At 41.1% G+C, this 20,560-nt stretch overlaps 1 protein-coding gene across 8 annotated transcripts in view; it reads right to left on the bottom strand.

The window, feature by feature from the left end:
- arhgap12b (Rho GTPase activating protein 12b) overlaps nt 1-20,560 on the bottom strand; it is a 174,337-nt gene that overhangs the window by 64,677 nt on the left and 89,100 nt on the right. For 5 of the 8 annotated variants that reach the window (XM_069914461.1, XM_069914458.1, XM_069914459.1 and 2 more), the window contains 4 exons: nt 15,045-15,296; nt 4,539-4,679; nt 3,776-3,856; nt 310-435 (listed from right to left, as the gene is read on the bottom strand). In XM_069914461.1, coding sequence (XP_069770562.1) covers nt 310-435; nt 3,776-3,856; nt 4,539-4,679; nt 15,045-15,296 — 600 coding nt within the window. The remainder of the gene's footprint in view (nt 1-309; nt 436-3,775; nt 3,857-4,538; nt 4,680-15,044; nt 15,297-20,560) is intronic. The other 3 variants (XM_069914462.1, XM_069914463.1, XM_069914464.1) reach the window with 3 other exon arrangements.

Raw genomic sequence — 20,560 nt, 5'->3', positions numbered from 1 at the left:
TTTCAATTTTTAAGCCCTGGCAAATGGTTTGCAACCAGAAACTTATCTCCAACATTTTATGGTTTCATTTCAGATCTCCATCATTTTGCTGAACTTTAAGATTTTTCTATCCAAATTTCATGCTGAAGGATAAAAACCCATTTACACAATCCTTTATCATATCCTTCTGACAACATGGGCACAATAACACTTCTGAAACAGAAAGTACATAAGAGGAGGCTATTTTCTGAGTTACTCACCAGATATGCTGATGACATTTTTTTTTGGAGTACTGGATTTAAGACTATGATTTAAGTTGCAATTTCTTACCTTTTCAAGGTCCAATTGTCCAACTCCATATGTGCTATGTCGCCAATTTGTCAATACTAAAGGTTCTGGTTTCCTGTCCAAGCTTCTGCTTTTACTATTAACTTCTTGTTGCTTTGCTGAGTTGTACTATGAATTAAAAACAAAAACTTTAACAATGGAGCAGCACAGTTAGTGTAGCAGTTAGCGCAATGCTATTACAGTGCCAGCAAGTCCTGTTCCAATCCAGCTCTGACTGTAAGAAGTTTGTAAGTTCTTCCAGTGTCTGCGTGGGTTTCCTCTGGGTGTTCTGGGTTCCTCTCACCCTCCAAAAATGTATGGGGTATATAGGTTAATTTGTATATTTGGGTGGCATGGGCTCATGTGCTAGAAGGGTCTGCTACCTTGCTGCATTGCATCTCTAAATTAAATTTAAAATGTAGCTAGATAAAACAGATTAACAGCTTTCTATGGATACTGTGGGGCCTGCTGAGTTTCTCCATCACTTTTGTGCATTAACTGCAATAATCACATCTGCAGATTTTCTTGTTTCACTGTTTTTAATGCCACTGCACAAAACAGGATCCCACACTCAAGCAACATTTTTAGATTTGTTGGTCAAGGGATAGTTGCTGGCCAGGATACCCAAAAAAAATGTTCTAGATATATCAGAATGGATACATCATCCCTTATAAATTTAATTTAATCAGAATTGGAAAAACGTACAATCAATCCCTGGATTATGAAAGCTCTGATTTACTAATTTTCAATTTCACAAAAATCAACTGATAAATTTTGAAACTAATTTTTCAAACTAATGAGCTTCAAAGATTATTTGATAAGGCAAATCGAGTATTTTGGAAATTAGACAACATAGTTGGAGACTGACCGTGTTGCTGTTGAGGCCGAGATGACATTTATAGATGATGGCCAGTAGATGGCATCATCAGCAACAATAATGAATCAGCTTACAAAGAGAAGACTGGGAGGCTTGTAAAATGGTGCAAGAACCACAACCTGAGTCTCCACACTGAGAAGACAAAAGAGATGATTGTGGACAAAGGCTGAGCACTCTTCATTACACATCAACGGTTTTGTCATAGATTGAGTGGAGAACCCAAAGTTCCTTGCTGCACATATAAAGGACAACCTATCCTAGCCTCACAATACCTCTCTTATTAGTCGGGAAGCCGCAGCAGTGTCTACACTTAAGGAGGCTGAGAAAGGTAAGGCTACCAGCCTCCATCTTGACAATCTTTTACAGGAGCACAAATGAGAGTGTCCTGACTGGCTGCATCATTGCATGAGATGGTAGCTGCAAAGTATCAGACTGGAAATCAATGCAAAGAATCATCAAAATGGCTGTGAAGATCACCAGGATCTCACTTGCTTCTATTGACAACATTTACTAGGAGCATTGCTTAAATAGGCTCAGAGAATTATTGATGACATTTTCCATCCAGAACACAGTATCAAGGTGGTGGCACAGGAGCATCAACATCAGGACTATCAGGCTAGAAAATTGCATCTTCCCTCAAGCTGTGAGATTGATGAACAGTATTCAGAAACTGAGTACATCATCTCAAAATATTTAAATATATTTAGTTTAAATATTATTGTTATGTATATCTGTGATTAGCATGTACTGTGTCAGGTCACTTGTCTGAGTGTTACTGGTACCATGTAACCCAGTACTACCTGCCGTATGGTCAGCAACTAAACCGACTCCTCCACCAGGTTTGCCTGGTACAAAGGGTGGTTAAAAACCCTGCAGGATGAAAAACGAGACCTGTCAAAGAGTGGACGAACCCTCTTGTATAGTCAATGGCCATCTAGCAAACGTGCCATACAGCTTGGTCTGGCCATTCAATGCAACAAAACTTCCCCCAGCTGTTTTGGACCTCATCATGCTGCTGGATCTGGGAGAGTGGGTCTGGACCTGTGCAACCCCCATCTCACCTAAAATCCATGCACACACATGCTGCCCTTCTAAGGAGTGGGGTATAAACCCCACAAACTGACTGAAAGGAACCATCATCATCCTATGGGATGAATAGACAGAAGAGCATGTACTGTGCATTGTGTATGTGTGCACTGTGCTCCTGATAAATGCTCTTTTGTCAGGTTGTAGATGTGGAATCAGATGATAATAAACTTGAATAGAGGTGAGAGTGCTCACAAGGTCAATGAGGCCACCTCTTCACTGCTGTTCCTACACTTGCTTGTTCTCATATCGCAATTGTTTCTGGGATCCTTTCCTAAATACTCTTTTTCATTACTTCCAACCTATGATAAATTCAGGTAGGGAAATTTCCCTTTCAAACTCAGCAACACCTGTATTCATGTCAAGAAATGCTGCATTAATTCCAAATCTCATGAAATTGTGTAAGAATAACAACCCATGTCTCAACATGGAAAAGACAAAAGAGCTGACTGTGGACTTTAGGAGGACCAGGGTCAACCACCTTCCTCAACACATTAATAGCTCGGAAGTGGAGAGAAATGAGAGCATCAAGTTCTTAGAAGTCCACTTAAGGAGTGACCCATCCTGATCACACATCTCCTCACTTGTCAAGAAGGCGTGACAGCTACTGCACGTCCTGAGAAGACTGAGGTGGGCAAGGCTACCAGCCACTATGCAGTCAACCTTCTAAAGGAGCTCTTTCAAGTGTGTCCTGATTGGCTGCATCAGCGTGTAACAGTTGCTGGAGAGCATCAGTTCGGAGATCAAACCACAGGACCACAAGAGTGGGAGAGAGGATCATTGGAATCTCCTTGCCAACTTCTTTCCTCCCCACCCCTCACTACATTTTGACATGATTTACCGGGATCATTGTCTAAAGAGGGCTCGCAAGATCAATGAGGACCCCTTACCAAACCATGTGTTGCATCTTCCAGCTACGCCCGTCAGAAATGAGATACAGGAGTATTATCAGAGCTAAAAATACCAGGCTGAGAAACAACTTCTTCCCATGGGCAGAGAAACTGCTAAACAACTGATGATCTGCTCATACAAACCCTCCATGACTCTACTATTTATTTAACAAATAATATTTATTTTAATATCTGTAACGACACAATGTGCATATGTGTCGTTTATTCTATGTGTGATATGTAGGCGTTAGCAGTGTTTTGCACCAAGGACTGGAGAATGATGTTTGGTCAGGTGGTACTTGTACAATCAGATGATAGATAAACTTGAATTTATTTCTGCTTTACTCAGAGAGAAATCTGCAATCAAAAAATCTTCCAGCAAAGAATCTACATTTATGAATGGAAGACCAAATTTTTATAGCTGTAAAAGGTATACCAATTTACCTTAAATTAAATCACATGTGAAAGGCCAATAAATAATTCTGAATTTCTCATTGCACCATGGATCAAGCATATGAAATTCACAACTGGAAACTTCAGTCATTCAAAAATAACCAAAATAAGGCTCAAAGCCTTAGTTATTATCACCAAGCACTCACAGAAGTAACAAACTCACCCGAGGCAATTCCCATTCAGATTTGGATCCGTCAGCACAATAATAATAAGGCCGACCTTGATCATCTATATGTTTCATCCACTAGAAACAAAAATATGCTCACAGATACTTATAAATAGTTCACAGAACTCACCAATTATTACATCAAATGCATAATGGAGAATGCACCTACAGAAGTTAGTTTGCAATATTATACCAAAAACTTATTGCAAGCTGACTGAAAAAGACAACAGAAATCACTAACACCAAACTTTATATTACAAGAATTCAGTATATTTTTAAAATATATTTATAGTAACCACAGACTACATCTTTAACAAACACTAATTTCTTTGAACATCTTGCATAATCAAATAATTAAATTTAAAATATATAAATAGCTGTTATATCAGACCAACAAATATATCTAATTTCTTTCAATCAACAAGATCAAAAATTGTAAAGCTCTTTGAACCAAATAGCAATGGACATATAAAGTGTAATTGGTCCCTTAAATTGGGATCCTCTCTTCCCTTAAAATCCACCCAATAAACATTCCGATTGAATGACAGGAAAGTTCCCATTGACTTACTTCACATCCACTCGAGCATTCTATTAATTACTGCACATAGGAAATGGAAATTTGTCAGTGGTTGAAAATTTAATTGGATGAGATTGCCAATGTATTATGCTCTACTATTGTATTTTACTTCAGTAAAAAGAGCTGTACAAATGAAGAGCAGACAGATGCGAAGCAAATCAACAAGAGAAAAAAAATCAATACCTTTTCATTAGTATATTCATTAACATACAAAGTTTGGCCACGATCATCCAATTCTTCTGACCACCCACGCAGTGGTAAATCAAACTGATTATCAGAATGGCTTGAGTAAAAGCTGCGACAGTTCTCTTCAGTGATGTGATACTGGAAGCATTTAGAGAAGTAACATATTGTGCTTATGTGTCTGATTATGAAAGCTTCAGGCATTTGAGAATGCGGTTACTGAAAAAATACAGAAGTAGATGCAGATTTCCCTTTGACAGAAAGTATCCCCTTAATTCAATGGCTAAATAAATGAAAACATTTCAAAGTCCTGTCACTCCCACCAGGAATCATAGGTTTCATATTTTTCTGAATGCAAGCAAGTTCCTTTAAACTAATACAATTTTATACCACATTAACCTTGTCCAGCTATCACCTGTGACATTGTTGATCTGAACTTTCATCTAATCCTTGGAACCACAAATATCAATTTATTTTCTTCTTGTTTGAAGCTATGGTTACACCCTCAACTTTCAGCTTCATTTTCTCCCAAAGTGCTTTAATTATCCAATCACTGTTATTTGTGCATTCTCTTTGACAGCCATGTCTTCACCTACCTCAGCCTTCCTCTCTTTATCTTTTGCTCCCTTGTAACTTTTAAAATCTTCCTGAAAATTCAAACAAGTACTTGTTCATGCCATCAGTTACCTTTAGATTGTCACCCTTTCCACTGGTTTTACTTATGAAGTGACCTGAGACGTTTCATGTCAAAGCTACTCAACAAGTTCTTGTAGTTATACAGTATTTCTTCTTTGGAACAAGATGACATGTTCTTGCACATCATTAACTTATGGGTTTTATTGTGATTCGGCAAATAACATTTAGAGCCTATAAGGTCAAAAGAGCCACATATGCAATATTATTCATGGTTTGGAACATCTCAAAGCACTTCACAACTAAAATTAAAAGATCATGGAATTGAAAAGAAATTAGTGACCTGGTTAGGAGATGGAAGAAAATAATAATGAGTAAGTGTGGAACTTCCAACAATACTAGATGCAAGTTCAATTTGTCACTTTAAACTAAACTCAATGTTATATTGCTGCACAAGTTCAAGTTTACTTATCATCTGATTGCACAAGTACAAAGTGATGAAACAGTATTCTCCAGCCATCGGTGCAACACACTGCATACACACATACAGACAAAACACACTACAGATAAACGATACATAAGCACAGCTATTAGAGATAAATATTAATAATAAATAAATATTACTGTTAAATGAATAGTTGAGTCATAGAGGGTTTGTATGAGAAGTTTAGCAGATGTTCAGCAGTTTCATTGCCCATGGGAAGAAGCTGTTTCTCAGCCTGGTGATCTGGCTCTGATACTCCTGTACCTCTTTCCCACAGGAGTAGCTGAAAAGTACTATATGCGGGGTGGTCGGAGACCCCATAGATTTTTAGAGCTCTCTTTAGACAATGATCCTGATAAATCACATTGATGGGAAGGCGGGGGGCGGGGAGTAGACCCCAGTGATTCTCTCTGGCATTTTTATGGTCTTGTAGATTGACCTCCAATCTAATGTACTGCAGCACCATACCACACTGTTATGCAGCCGGCCAGGGCGCTCTCAAAAGTGCTTCAGCAGAAAGTTGACAGAATAGTGGAAGGTAGCTTGACCAGTCTTAGTCTTCTTGGGAAATCCAATTGCTGTTGTGCCTTCCTGACAAGCGAGATGTTTTGTGTCCAAGATCGTTTACTTCTGAAGCGGACTCTGGTGAATTTGGTGCTCTCTACTCTCTCCATACTGAGCTATTAATGTGCATTGGAGGGTGGACGACTCTGGTCCTCATGAACTCCAAAATTATCTCCTTTGCCTTGCGACTCAGGTTGTGACTCTTGCACTATTTCATGAGATTTTCCACCTTTTCTCTGTAGCGCAACTCATCGTTGTTGCTGATTAGGTCAATTACTGTTGTGTCATCTGTAAACAATGATTCTGTTGAAGCTGGATCTGGCGATGCAGTCATTGGTCAGTAGCATGAACAGGAGAGGGCTAAGCACTCTGCCTGGAGGTGCTTCAGTGTTTAGTGTGATGATGCTCGGCATTCTGCTGCTATCCAGAATATATAGACTGTGCTCTTTCTGTTAGGAGTTCAGAATCCAGTTACACAGAGAGGTGTTGAGTCCCAGCAAGGACAGCTCCTTCATTGGCCTCTGCAGTATGATCTTTTTAAAAATGCCAAGCTAAATTCAATGAACAGCAGCCTGGCAATATGGGGCATCACTCTCCAGCGGGACAGGACAGAGTGGAGGGACTAGACTATAGCATCATGAGTGGAATGGTTCCATCAGTAGGTGAATTGAAATGAGTCCAGTATTTCTGGGAGGTGAGCTTTGATGTCATCACCAGAAGCTTGAAGCATTTCATAATGGTGGAGGTCAGTTGTCATTGAGGCCTGTCACTGTCACCCTCTTTGGTACTGGGATAATGGTGACTGTCTTGAAACCCACAGGGATGATGGACTGCTGCAGTGATGTGTTGAAGATGTCTGTAAGGACCTTAGTCAGTTCATCTACACAGTTCCTCAATACCCACCCGAGTATGTTGTCTGGTTCCGATGCCTTGTGTAGGTTCACCTGGGAGAGGATTCTTTTCACCTCGGCCGCGGCTATGCAAGTGGCCCATTCATTGCGGGAGAAGGAGCTTTCTTTGGCATCAGCCTGTTCTTCTCGTCTAACTGTGCATAGAAGGTGTTCAGCTCTCTATGGATCTTCTGTACATACCCAGGCTTTGCCTTTCGGATTGCACGGGAGAGTTCAGCCATAGTTGATCTTGTCTCCTGTCCTGAAGGCACTGTGATAGGACCGATTCTATCACCAATGTGTATATGTACAGATTGTAGTGTAGGATGACTGTGATTGGCTGAGAGTGTAGCCACGCCTACTGGCAGGTCTTAAAAGGTTGCTCCTAGACAGACCAGGTCATTCTGGACTGGTCGACCTTCATGTGATATGCTCCAATCTTCTAGTTAATAAAAGCCTTGGTTTGGATCAACAAGCCTTTGATTCCCTAAATTTACCCCTGCCTCCCCCACCCCTACCTTGTACAGATGTCTTCTCGTTTTTGCTGGTTTATCCCTGGGAAAATGGCTGTCCACCCTATCTATGCCTTTCATAATCTTTTAAACCCCCATTAAGTCCCCTCTTATCCTTCTTCACCTCAAACAGAAAAGCCCTAGCTCTGTTAACCCTGCCTCAAAAGACATGTTCTCCAATCCAGGCAACATCCTGATAAAACTCCTCTGCACCCTCTTCATAGCTTCCACATCATTCCTGTAATGAGGTGACTAGAACAGGACAGAATTTCCACCTGTGGTCTAACCTGAGTTTTATGACTCTAACTTTATAATTTTTAATACTAAAGTTTCAGTTTTTTTTGTACACGTTTCAGAGAATAGCACTATTCTATCCAAATGGTAGGTGCAAGACTCATTCTTTCACAAGTTTTGTTCTAGCCACTGTAGCAAATTTGTAGTCACCTGACTTAATCAATAGGAGAATATGGCAAATACAAATTTATAAATTTAAATTAAATTTAGACATACAGCGCAGCAACTCCATTTCAGCTCATGAGCCTGTGCTGCCCAATTTACACATATTTAACCTACAACCCTGTTTCGAATGGTGGGGAGAAACTGGAGTCCCCAGGGAAAATGTACAAACTCCTTACAGACAGCATAGGATTCAAACCCCGGTCCTGATCATTGACACTGTAAAGACATTATGCTAACCGCTATGCCAACCGTCCATCCCAGTGCATTTCATCAATGTGAACTTTGATTACTTGGCACATGCATCTGCTGCACTGAATGCAAGCAAAATGGGGGGAGCATGTATATAATGTGTACAACTTTTGAGAAATGTGCTTCAAAATTCAAATAGCTTTTCAACCTTCTGATAACATCTAAAATCTCTTAACTATACAGTGTTAGAAAGATTTAGTAACCTATGAAAGCATAGCATTCCAATAATATCTACTGGACATGTAAACATGAATTTAAATTTAACACCACAATTGAGTTTACTGTAATTGAAAGGCACTGTAATAATTGTGTGAATAACAAAACTGTCATTACATAATAAACAAATCTATAATTACAGAATTAAAATAACTGTGAAAATTAATCCAAACAACATTTATTTTTTTTTTAAACTTTCAGAAGCGAGTGAAAGCAATAGATTAAACCAGGGGTGGCAACCTATGGCCTGTAACTCAATGCAAAAGTACTATGTGCACCCAACTTGCCAGTACAAGTAGTGCAAAAAAACTCCAAAATGCAAAAAATTTCATTAAATGTCAAAAAAATAGATGTGGAACTAAAAAGGACCAACAATATTGTTACTTATATTTTTTAAAATTTAGTAAACAGCAAATACCCAAAATGTTAATAGTTGCCACCCTGAGGCAATCACAGTCATGGCTGCACCCAGTAGTTTGTTTCAGAACTTGAATTGTTGCATAGTATTTATTCTTCATCAGATCTAGTTTTCTCTTCGTTTTTTTCAAAAGGTTCACCGGTTGTACTGGAAATCAGCCCAAAGTGAGTTTTTAGGTTTTTTTTTTAATTTCTGTTTCCTCAGTTTATATCAATATTTTTTATTCAGCTAATTATCTATTTGATTTTATTTTCTTTTATATTTCACTACACTCGAAATGCCTTTGAAGAGAGTTTATCCAAGTGAAACTCGAGTTGTGTCCTCTCAGAGGTCGTTTAAAGAACAATTGTGAAAATTTTTCCATTGCATTTGATGAAAGCATAGATTTTGAAGACATTGCTCGATTTGCAGTCTTTGTTCGAAGGATAAGGTCAAGTTTTGATATTGTTACGGAATTCGTTAAGTTAATCCCTTTAAAGGACACCATCACAGGAGGAGACATTTTTGAAGCATTGCAGGAAAAGATAGCAGACATGAAGCTGGATCTGTCAAAACTAGTTGGCATAAAAACTGATGGAGCACCAGCAATGTTTGGAGAGAGAAAAGGCACCATTGCTTTGCTCCAAAGATACATGAATGGCATCAGCAATGTTTGGAGAGAGAAAAGGCACCATTGCTTTGCTCCAAAGACACATGAATGACCTTAGAATTGCACACAATGTTAAAAAGAACATTGCATTTTCCATCAAGAGGCTGTATGCAAAGTCTCTCAAATTAAAGAATGTAATGACATTGTCGTGAAGGCAGTTAATCTGATTCTGTCTTTTGGTTTGAAACATCATGAATTCCAAAAATTTTTATTGAAAGGACATGCTGAATATGGTGACCTTGCTTATTTTTGCAATGTTCGTGGAACAATGCTGGAAAAAGTATTTGCCTTCCATGAAGAAGTAGCAACATTCCTTGAAAGCAAGCACGAGGAGGCCTCTGATTTTCACGATCTCGATTGGCTTTCAGGCTTGGCATTTCTGGAGGATGTTACGTCTCATCTGAACAACATGAACTTGCAACTTCAAGGAAAATATCAGCTGATGCATGAGATGTATGCACACATTGTTGCCTTTGAAACAAAACATTGATTGTGGGAAAGCTAGCTTTATTTAAAAAAAAACAAATTTTGCGCATTTTCCCGATCTCCAAAAAGGCAAACCAAATAATCTAGATACTTTTGTGACTGTTCTCCATGACTTGAAAAATGAGATTTTGTCTCGTTTTGCTGATTTTCATTTGCATGCAAGTGACTTCAAGCTGTTTGCAACTCCATTCAGTGTGGATGTGGAAACCATACCAGAAAATTTTCAGATGGAACTGATTGCGGTGCAGTTCAGTGATCAGTTGAAATTCAAATTTAATGCAAATTATGTGTCTTTGATTGAATTCTACAAAAATCTTCTTCCATATGGGAATTATAAAAACTTGGTGGAGCAAGCAAAAAAGATGGCATCACTGTTTAGTACTACATACTTGTGTGAGCAACTGTTCTCAAAAATGAAGTACACCAAGAACCACTTGAGAACAAATATGACTAATGCCCATTTAGATGATGTCATGTTATTGATATCAACAACTATGTCACCCAATATTGAAATGCTTTCAAACAACAAATAAAATCAAGTTTCCCACTGATTGAGCTGCTGTCTGTTTTGGAGTTATTTGGTTTTCATTGTGACTCATTTTTCTCCTTTTTGACTTCTATTATTTTTTTATTATGCCATTTTAATGACCAACTTGTTCATTTTGATGCATTTCCAGATTTGAAGATGCCTTCCCCGACCTGAAATCAGTGTCAGCACTAAGGGGGGCATCCACAGGCATTGCCTACCCCCAAACCCACGGAGTTATAAAACCCACGGCTTTAGGATGGACAGTCTGGCTGTCCTCCATTTCCGGCGTCCCGTGTGCAGCCATGTTTCTTCTTGTGTGCATGCACTAGTGCCCTCTGGCACATGTGCAATGGATTGGAGTACCGGAATCACTTGCGTCACTTCCGCTAGAGAGGGGTACTCCAATCCATCGGTACGAGTGGATGCGTGCAAGAAACGTGGCCGCAGACGGATTATGGACCCCGCGATGCTGCATTTAACATGGTAAGTGCCCCCCCACCCCCTACCCCTTGCTAAGACTTGTTCTGGTGCCCACCCTGCCTAAAATGCATCATCATAGCTTTTTGGAAGTAATATGGTTGATCTCATTGTTTTTTCATAAATTATCATCAGTAATGTTGATATATTGTCTATGCTTGAAGTACATAATGTACAATTGAAAACAAATTACATAGTGTCTGTGTTTCAGTATTTATTTCATTTATGGTAGCATCAGAGCGGCCCGCCATTCAACCACTGACACATCATCCAGCCCACACATGGTAAAAGGTTCCCTGCCCCTGGATTAAATCCTTGATGGAGAAAAACAAATTTTGCACAAATTTCTTATTCCACAATCTACACTTTAGGCATTAATCAATTTTACTGACCAACATTCATAACAAAGAACTGAAAATATTCAACCCAACCCTGATTTACTTTCCTGAAACTGCAGAATATATCCTGGGCCAACGTTCTGGAATTTTAAAACATAAACAGCATTGTTTATTTGGAAAGAACTTCTCTTGGAATATCAATTAGATGCTAAAGAATTGTTAGAATACAGAAAACTGCATAGCCCAGAGCCTCCGATCCATGAGTGTGCCAAACATGATGTCCAAATCAAACTTAAAAGCTGCTGCTTATACCTGATTGTTATTCCTCCAAATCCACATGTTTCTCCAGAAGCCTCTTAAATGCTACTATTGTATCTGCTTCCACCACTACTTCGGGCAGTCCATTCTTAGCACCTATTACTCTGTGCAAGTCGCCTCACACATCTCCTAAATTTCTTCACCTTCATCTAAAACATGGGTCTTCTAGTGTGTGACACTTTTGGCCTGAGGAAACGATTTTGAATACCTCTCATAATTTTATACACTTCTGTCAAGTCACCCCTCAGCCTCCCATATCACAAGAAAACAATCCAAGTTTGCTAATCTCTCCCCATTACTCATACCTTCTAAACCAGAGAATATCCTAATAAACATCATTTGTACCTTTCCAAAGCCTTTCTAGCCATCCCATCCTTCCTGTAATGGGGTGACTAGAAAGAACTCCACATTTCTTCCAAGCATGGCCAAGAAAACGTTTTATAGAGTTGATGATGAGGAGGAGGAGAAGTTTAACGTCATACACATTGTGCAATGTACAAATGCACCAAAATTCTTGCTTGCTGCAGCCAAACAGATTCTAAATAAAAACTTGCTAGAATGCCCTAAACAGAACAACCCCACCATCTCCAGGAGTGGCTGTTACCAGTTCTCATCAATGAACTAATCCAGTCACGTGTGAGATGGCTCGCGAGTTTCCTCGGGAACAAGGGCATTGTAAATACTATAAATAGTTCTCTAATTATAAATAAAAGGGTTCATTCTTTGGATTTGGGAAAACACTGGTGTCCGTTGTTTCTCTCTGGGTCTAACGAAATGGAAGCTTGTATTCCACACAACACGAGCACAGCACAAACATTCAGCACATTTACAACAAAGCTACAACATAAACTAATTTAATTAAGTAAGAGACAATCAATACATAATATAGATTATATTCACAGTAATCCTGGTACAAAGAAAAAGTGACTTGCATCAGTGCAACAGTCCTTTTGTGATGACTGAGCAATCTATCATTAGTGAACCACGTGGTGGTTGAAGAGTCTGGTAGCTGTCAGAAATAAACTGTTCTTTAACATAGAGATGCTGATTTTCAGGTTTCTGTACCTTCTGCCCAAAGGTTCCTTTGAGTTGTGACCAGGATGATGGGAGTAATTTATGATGTTAAATTTGTATATTATTAAATTTAGACATACAGCACAAAACAAGCCCTTCATTCACGAGCCAGTTCGTCCAAAAACACCAATTAACCTATAACCCCCCCCCCCCACCAATGCTTTGAAGGGTGGGAGGAAATCGGAGCACCTGAAGAAAACTCACATAAACACGGGGAGAACCTTACAAACAACGCCAGATTTGAACTCGGTGATATAACAGCCTTGTGCTAACTGCCATGCTAACTTGCCTTATAGAGACAGACAGCGCCTCATAGAATTCTGCAGCTGGCAGGAGATCAGAGGCTGTAATGGAACTGGTTACATTCTATATCTTCTGCATTCCTGAGCAGTCAAAATCCCAAATCAGGCTGTAATGCAACCAGCCAGTAAACTTTCCACAGTGCATCTGTGAAAATTTGACATAGTATCTGACAACATGAAAATCTCCTCAGGCTCCTAAACTGTGCCTTCTTCACAGTTGCCTCAATATACTGGATCCAGGAAAGGTTCTCAGAAATATGGACTCCCAGGAATGTGAAGGCTCCAACTTCCCCCATCTCCTTCGCATCAATATAGACAGGTATGTGGTCCCTTAGCCCCTCCTCCTCAACATCAACAATTAGCTTCTTGGTCTTGGTAATGCTGAGAGCAAGATTGTTGTCTGGCACCACCCAACCAGATTCTCAATATCCACCATGTAATCGGACTCATCATATCCAATTATTTGGCTAACAATGCAACATGATCTTACTACTTTTATACTCAATGCCTCATGCATTGAAGCCAAACATACCATATATGCCATCTCTATTACCCTATCTACTTGCATGGCCACTTTAAACGAGCTATGGACCTTGACGACTGGATCCCTCTGCACATCAAAACATTTTACAGCCCTACTACATACCTCTTACATTTAACCTCTCACAATGCAACAATTCACACTTCTCCAGATAAAAGCCCATCTGCCATTTTTCTGTCAGTATCTATAACTGATCTATATCCTGTTATATTTTTTAACACCCCTCTATACTGTCCACAATTCTACTTACACATCTGCTTATTCATTAGCTTCTTTCCGCCAGCTCTCCATACAAAGAGCCACCCCCTCCCCCAATCAATTCTCACTGTTCCTCTCCTGTATTCCTATCCATTTCTAATTATTGCCTGCTGTCAGTTGAGCTGTGCTCTCCCCACCATCCTCCAGCCCTTTTCTCCCTTCTCCCCCAGCCTTTTTTTTTGCAGTCACCTGCCTGCTTTCTGCTCATTCCTTGAGGAAGCTTATAATCTATACCTTCTATGAATGCTTTGAAATCTCAAAGTTCAGATTTATTGTCAGAGCACATACATGAACACTGCTGCTGAACACCCATCATTGTTGAGTATGGGAATTTTAAGAACTGCCTTATCTACCTATTAGCTGGTTAATTGCCAAAACCAACCGTAATGGAATATGGCAGAACTCAAACTGTTCTGATCAGATTCAGCTGTTGTGGGATTACGTAGTTGCTGATCTCATTATTAACTCAACAATGAAGACCTGACTGTAACTTGATTGGGTTGACAATTTGGTGCTACTTCTGATTCACTTGTTATTATTACCAGTTATTTCTCATTATTAAATTAAAACTGGACTTTTGTAAGTAAGTGAATATTGTTAGGCATGGTTATAGAATTACTAGTAATATGCCAGCTCATTATGTTAGTTTGCGGTGGAATTCAAATCTGTTATGCTGGTGCACCTCATTGACTCATGGATGGAAACTGTTAGCATCTGCAGTACTATAGAATTGGCAGAGTGGGTCCACTGCATGGACGTTTGTCTCTACAATGACTGTGCAATAGATGAGAATTTTAATGACATGGCCAGAGCCAACTACCACAGGTAGACTGATGAGGACAAGGTCAATTGGGATTTCTCCTTGATCTCTTTGCATCTGATATAGGTCTGATCCTACAAGCCCACTTATTAGTGACATAAGTTAATGTTACATTAGTTGAAGGACATTATCTATCCAGAGTCTCCCTGCTAATCTAAGGCAAGTTCAGTCTAGTTGAATGACACTTCAGCTGAGAGAGTATTCTCAAACTTAATGAAGTAATAAATAGAATTATTAAACGTGATACCACAACCATGTATAATCTGAGTTTTTTAATACATATACTTACTCCACGATTGAGAGAATCCACTTGGTTATCGTCTTTAGTTACAGAATCTTTTGCCCATCGAGGTGGCTTCCAACTTCTTTCCTGTGTTCCCTTGTGGTAATAGAATGTGCGTCCTGTAGTATCTTTATGTGCCTCCCAGTCTCCATGAAGTTGTGCGGGAGGACTAGTGGGAACAGGGGGTAGGTTAGCTTGAGATATTTTCAGTTCTTGCAAATTTGCATATACTGGAGATTCTGATCTCGCTGGTGCTGTCTGTAAATAAATATTAAAATATAACCCAATTAACCATGCAGTTTGACAAATACCAGTAATTTTAAATTAAGATTTACATCCCTAACGTCGAAGTACTCGAGATGGCAGAGGTCGACAGCATCGAGTCCACGCTGCTGAAGATCCAGCTGCGCTGGATGGGTCACGTCTCCAGAATGGAGGACCATCGCCTTCCCAAGATCGTGTTATATGGCGAGCTCTCCACTGGCCACCGTGACAGAGGTGCACCAAAGAAAAGGTACAAGGACTGCCTAAAGAAATCTCTTGGTGCCTGCCACATTGACCACCGCCAGTGGGCTGATAACGCCACAAACCGTGCATCCTGGCGCCTCACAGTTTGGCGGGCAGCAACCTCCTTTGAAGAAGACCGCAGACCCCACCTCACTGACAAAAGGCAAAGGAGGAAAAACCCAACACCCAACCCCAACCAACCAATTTTCCCCTGCAACCGCTGCAATCGTGTCTGCCTGTCCCGCATCGGACTTGTCAGCCACAAACGAGCCTGCAGCTGACGTGGACTTTTTACCCCCTCCATAAATCTTCGTCCGCGAAGCCAAGCCAAAGATTACTGGAACTCATTTTCCTTTTCCTACATACACCTTCAATTCACTGATTCATGCTTTCATCCTTATATTTTTCTATAGTACCTGTACTACAATCTCTCAATTTGATTGACTGCAACCAATAAAAATGTAACAGAGCTCAATCTTAAATTATGTGACATTGCTTACATCATCAGTGGTGGCCGGCACCCCTCCCGACAAAGGTAAGTACACGACCGTGACAGCAACCCCCTCTCCCCCTCCCCTCAACCTCTGAGCCGTGCAAGGAGGCGACGGATTAGACTATGCCACTAAGTAAAGGTCAGGAAGGCTGACAGTTTGGCCCAACCTCTTACAATAGTGCAAGACAGGCGATGTATGGTCCGACTGGCAAGGGTGCAACTGGTCCTCTGACCCTGGCTCCAACACAGAATGTAGGTCATTGAGTGATATATGGCAGCTTCAACCTATCGATGGAAGCTGTGTCAGCTTTTGCATTCCTATCAATCACAAAAGTGTGCGGATGGCGTCGTAAGAACGCCATGAAAAGGACAATCGTAAACAGGCTTAAGTGGTTTGCGAACAGCATCATGCCAGAGGCACACATGAGTACAGCGTTGTAAATCATTCGACACATACATTGCATGTGACGCCTGCTACATTGAAGTAGGTTGGAGTAATCTCATGTTTTCCTGAAGATGATCAACATAACTAGCTAGATCATAGAGTGCTGGGCTCAGACTCGGATTCACAAACTCGCCAAGCAAGGTTAACGTACTGCCATATACAGGTATGCACTGCATAACATCCGTTCAGGCAGCATCCGACTGCATATGTGACCATGGTCCCATAATTATTCAGTTTCCATGAGCAAGTCTGCAACAATTTAGAAAAAGTGATCACTAGCAATAGGAAATTGTGAAAACCTGAACTGATCCTACTGCCTCGTTCTCTCCCCACAGCCGTGTCAGTCCCCACTCTGATCCCACCTGCCCCACTCTCTACCCATAGCCTCATGACAGTCCCTACACTAATCCCACTGCCCCACTCTGCCCACAGCCCCGTGTGAGTCTCCACACTGAACCCAATGCCCCATGTCAGTCCCCACCCACACTGATCCCATTGCCCTGCTCACTTCTCACAGCACTGTGTCAGTCACCACACTGATCCTACTGCCCCACTCTCTGCCCACAGCCTTGTGTTGATCTCCACACTGATCCCTACTTACAAATAAAAAGTTTACACTACCGTATCCCATATATACGATGGTGTTTGCACAATGTCCACATCACACAACACCCAATTTCACAGAATGTATCATGAACGTGAAGAGGCGGATACCTGTACTAGCTCCGCCACTAAACACACAAGATCTGCCTTAACAGCATTAGGCACTTCAAGGAGAACCATAGGCAAATGTTCATTTCACGAATATGCATCACCACCTTCTGTTAATGCCACCTTCAACTGTTGATGGGAATGCTCAGCAAGGCCGTTAGCCTGTAGATGGTAAGCTGCAGCGTGAATACAGGTAGTGTCCAGAAGATCAGTGAGAACTCAGAACAATGCCAACTTAAACTGAGACTGTCGTTCCATTGTAATAGTGGAATCCAACATATGTCATCGATAGGAATGGACTCCTGCCACCTAATAGTTTAGTCTTCACATGTGAGCAGATAAGTATATCCTAAGATGATGGAATTAGGCCTACCAAGTCGAGGTTAATGTGCTGGAAATGTGAATCCGGAACACAAAATCCACCAGCTTGGATTTTGTGTTTCTGAAGACACGGCAAGCAGGTTCTTGGTCATAATCCAACATCCCATTTAACATGAGGTCAGGTAAAATGTTCCGTAGCTAGTTTGATTGATGCGATAGATTTTGAAGAGACTCAAAAATTTTCTGCCTCATAGCAGCTGACACAAAAAGCCTAGGGCATCCTGTGGAAAAAAAAATTGCAGACTAACTTTTCACCTGATTCATCCAGGGTCACATCTTGAAAAGATTTTAAAAAGTTCCATTCTTGTCATGTAATACTACATTTAGAATGTAACTTACATGAAATTCTTTAACTGTCTACAGTAAAGAAGAGCACCCCTCACAGAAATGAGGTCCCAGCAAAGAACAAACTCCCAACCCCTGATTTATAAGACCATTGCTCTAACCACTGAGCTATCGGAGCCTTAGATGGAGACCAGTGTTGATCCTGCAATACCAGATGAGATGGGGTTTGGAGTGCTGTGCACGAGCCATGGTGGTGAAATTGATGACAGAAGTTGTCCTCCATCAGCCAGCTCCCCACCATGACTACCAGCCCCCCCCCCACATCTCCATCAGGCACACAAAACTCAAAACGGTCAACCAGTTTACCTATCTCGGCTGCACCATTTCATTGGATGCAAGGATCGACAACGAGATAGACAACAGACTCGCCAAAGCAAATAGCGCCTTTGGAAGACTACACAAAAGAGTCTGGAAAAACAACCAACTGAAAAACCTCACAAAGATTAGCATATACAGAGCTGTTGTCATACCCACACTCCTGTTCGGCTCCGAATCATGGGTCCTCTTCCGGCATCACCTACGGCTCCTAGAACGCTTCCACCAGAGTTGTCTCCGTTCCATCCTCAACATTCATTGGAGCGACTTCATCACCAACATCGAAGTACTCGAGATGGCAGAGGCCAACAGCATCGAATCCACGCTGCTGAAGATCCAACTGCGCTGGGTAGGTCACGTCTCCAGAATGGAGGACCATCGCCTTCCCAAGATCGTGTTATATGGCGAGCTCTCCACTGGCCACCGAGACAGAGGTGCACCAAAAAAGAGGTACAAGGACTACTTAAGAAATCTCTTGGTGCCTGCAACATTGACCACCGCCAGTGGGCTGATATCGCCTCAAATCGTGCATCTTGGCGCCTCACAGTTCGGCGGGCAGCAACCTCCTTTGAAGAAGACCGCAGAGCCCACCTCACTGACAAAAGACAAAGGAGGAAAAACCCAACACCCAACCCCAACCAACCAATTTTCCCTTGCAACCGCTGCAATCTTGTCTGCCTGTCCCACATCGGACTTGTCAGCCACAAACGAGCCTGCAGCTGACGTGGACATTACCCCTCCATAAATCTTCGTCCGCGAAGCCAAGCCAAAGGAAGTTGTATGTAAGCTATCAATGTCACACCGGGACAGGGCGATGGCCACAGCATTCTCTTTTACTTTGATGTGCTGTATGTCCGATGAAAATTGTAGGATGAAGCCCAAGTGCCAAATCTCTCTGGGCGAGTAGAGATGTGTGCTTGTTTTTGCAGGATGCACATGAGGCTGGGAGAGGGGGAGTAAGGTTTGATAAGAACAGACAGGGTCCACTCTATGTGAAGGTCAGATCAACTTCATTATACATTTTGAAGACTTTTTCCAAACACATTGACATAGGCAGCCATTCTCAAATCCAGGCCTAGGTTGTATCATTCGGGCATGGTAGAATTATTCAGGGCATGATTTTCACCACAAGGCTGCCTATCTCCAGGATATTTTTTTTGGAACCATATGCAATGGTGCTGTAAGCTTCTGTGAGGGATGCTGGACAAAGTGGCAACTTTCTGCCTGCCTTACAGCAGACAAAAGTTAAAGAATCTCATGTTTGTTACATTCTAAATGTAGTATTATGTGACAATGATGGAACCTTTACCTGCAGGTGTCAGATCTGTGGATTATACCCAACTCTTGCATGTAGTCGAATTCTGATTTTGTGATATTAAGACAGTGCAGGGTAATCTACGAGCCCGTGCTTCCACCGGAGGACCTCGAGTCTCCATATGGAGGGTTACTGTATGTTTAGCGTTTGTGTGAAGATATGATAGGGTCACTAGGTGAGAGAAACACTTGAGCAAGGATCGGAAAGGGCAGGAGCCAGGTTGAAGGCTCATCAAGCAGAATTGGAGGGAAAACAGATGCAGCTCACTTGTATACAAGAGCTAAGGTCCACGACACGGCAATTTTTCAAATCCACCAATAGAATTCAATTTTTAACCTAGGCATCTAACAATAATACATTAAATAGCATTTTCTTCACACCCAAATCAAACTTTTCTGCTCTTCCTCTAGCCATGCTTTGGCACAAACATTTATGACAATGAATTGGAGTAACAGGTCTTTGTATGATTGTGAGATGCCAAGATCAAAAATTTTATTCCATTAGAATTATTATTCATTATTTACAGTTTTAAATATATAAACCAAATCCCAACACTTTGTCATGTAAACTACCAGTACTTAAGCTATAGCAATAAAATTAAATTTGGCAACAACAAACTGTTAATGAATTTTTTTTTTAAATCCGAGTGGCTGTATAAGCAATACAAAATGAGTTGAGGAGAAAGAATACAGCTTAAAACATTTACTCTATTTGATGGCATATTTTTTTTTTAAATGGCTTAAAAATATCCCCGGGCCTCAGATGCAAAGTTGAAATTAGGGTGATAATGGTGAGTAACGGCAACAGTGATCATCATTGCTGTGTGGCTCACTAGCATCACCAACATCCATCGTTGGGGGCTGGTGGCAGGCTGTCAGGAGACTCTCCTTGCGGCCCGCTATTGGTTCCTGCACTGGTCCCGCTGCCCCGCCCTCTCCCAGCAGCCTGCTGTCGCTCCTCGCACTGGTCCCGCTCTCTTCTGGTGGCCTGTTGGTCCCCACACTGGTCCC

The sequence above is a fragment of the Narcine bancroftii genome, chromosome 1, assembly GCF_036971445.1.
Source record: "Narcine bancroftii isolate sNarBan1 chromosome 1, sNarBan1.hap1, whole genome shotgun sequence".
Lineage (NCBI taxonomy): Eukaryota > Metazoa > Chordata > Chondrichthyes > Torpediniformes > Narcinidae > Narcine > Narcine bancroftii.
This window is presented reverse-complemented; position numbering and strand designations above follow the sequence as displayed.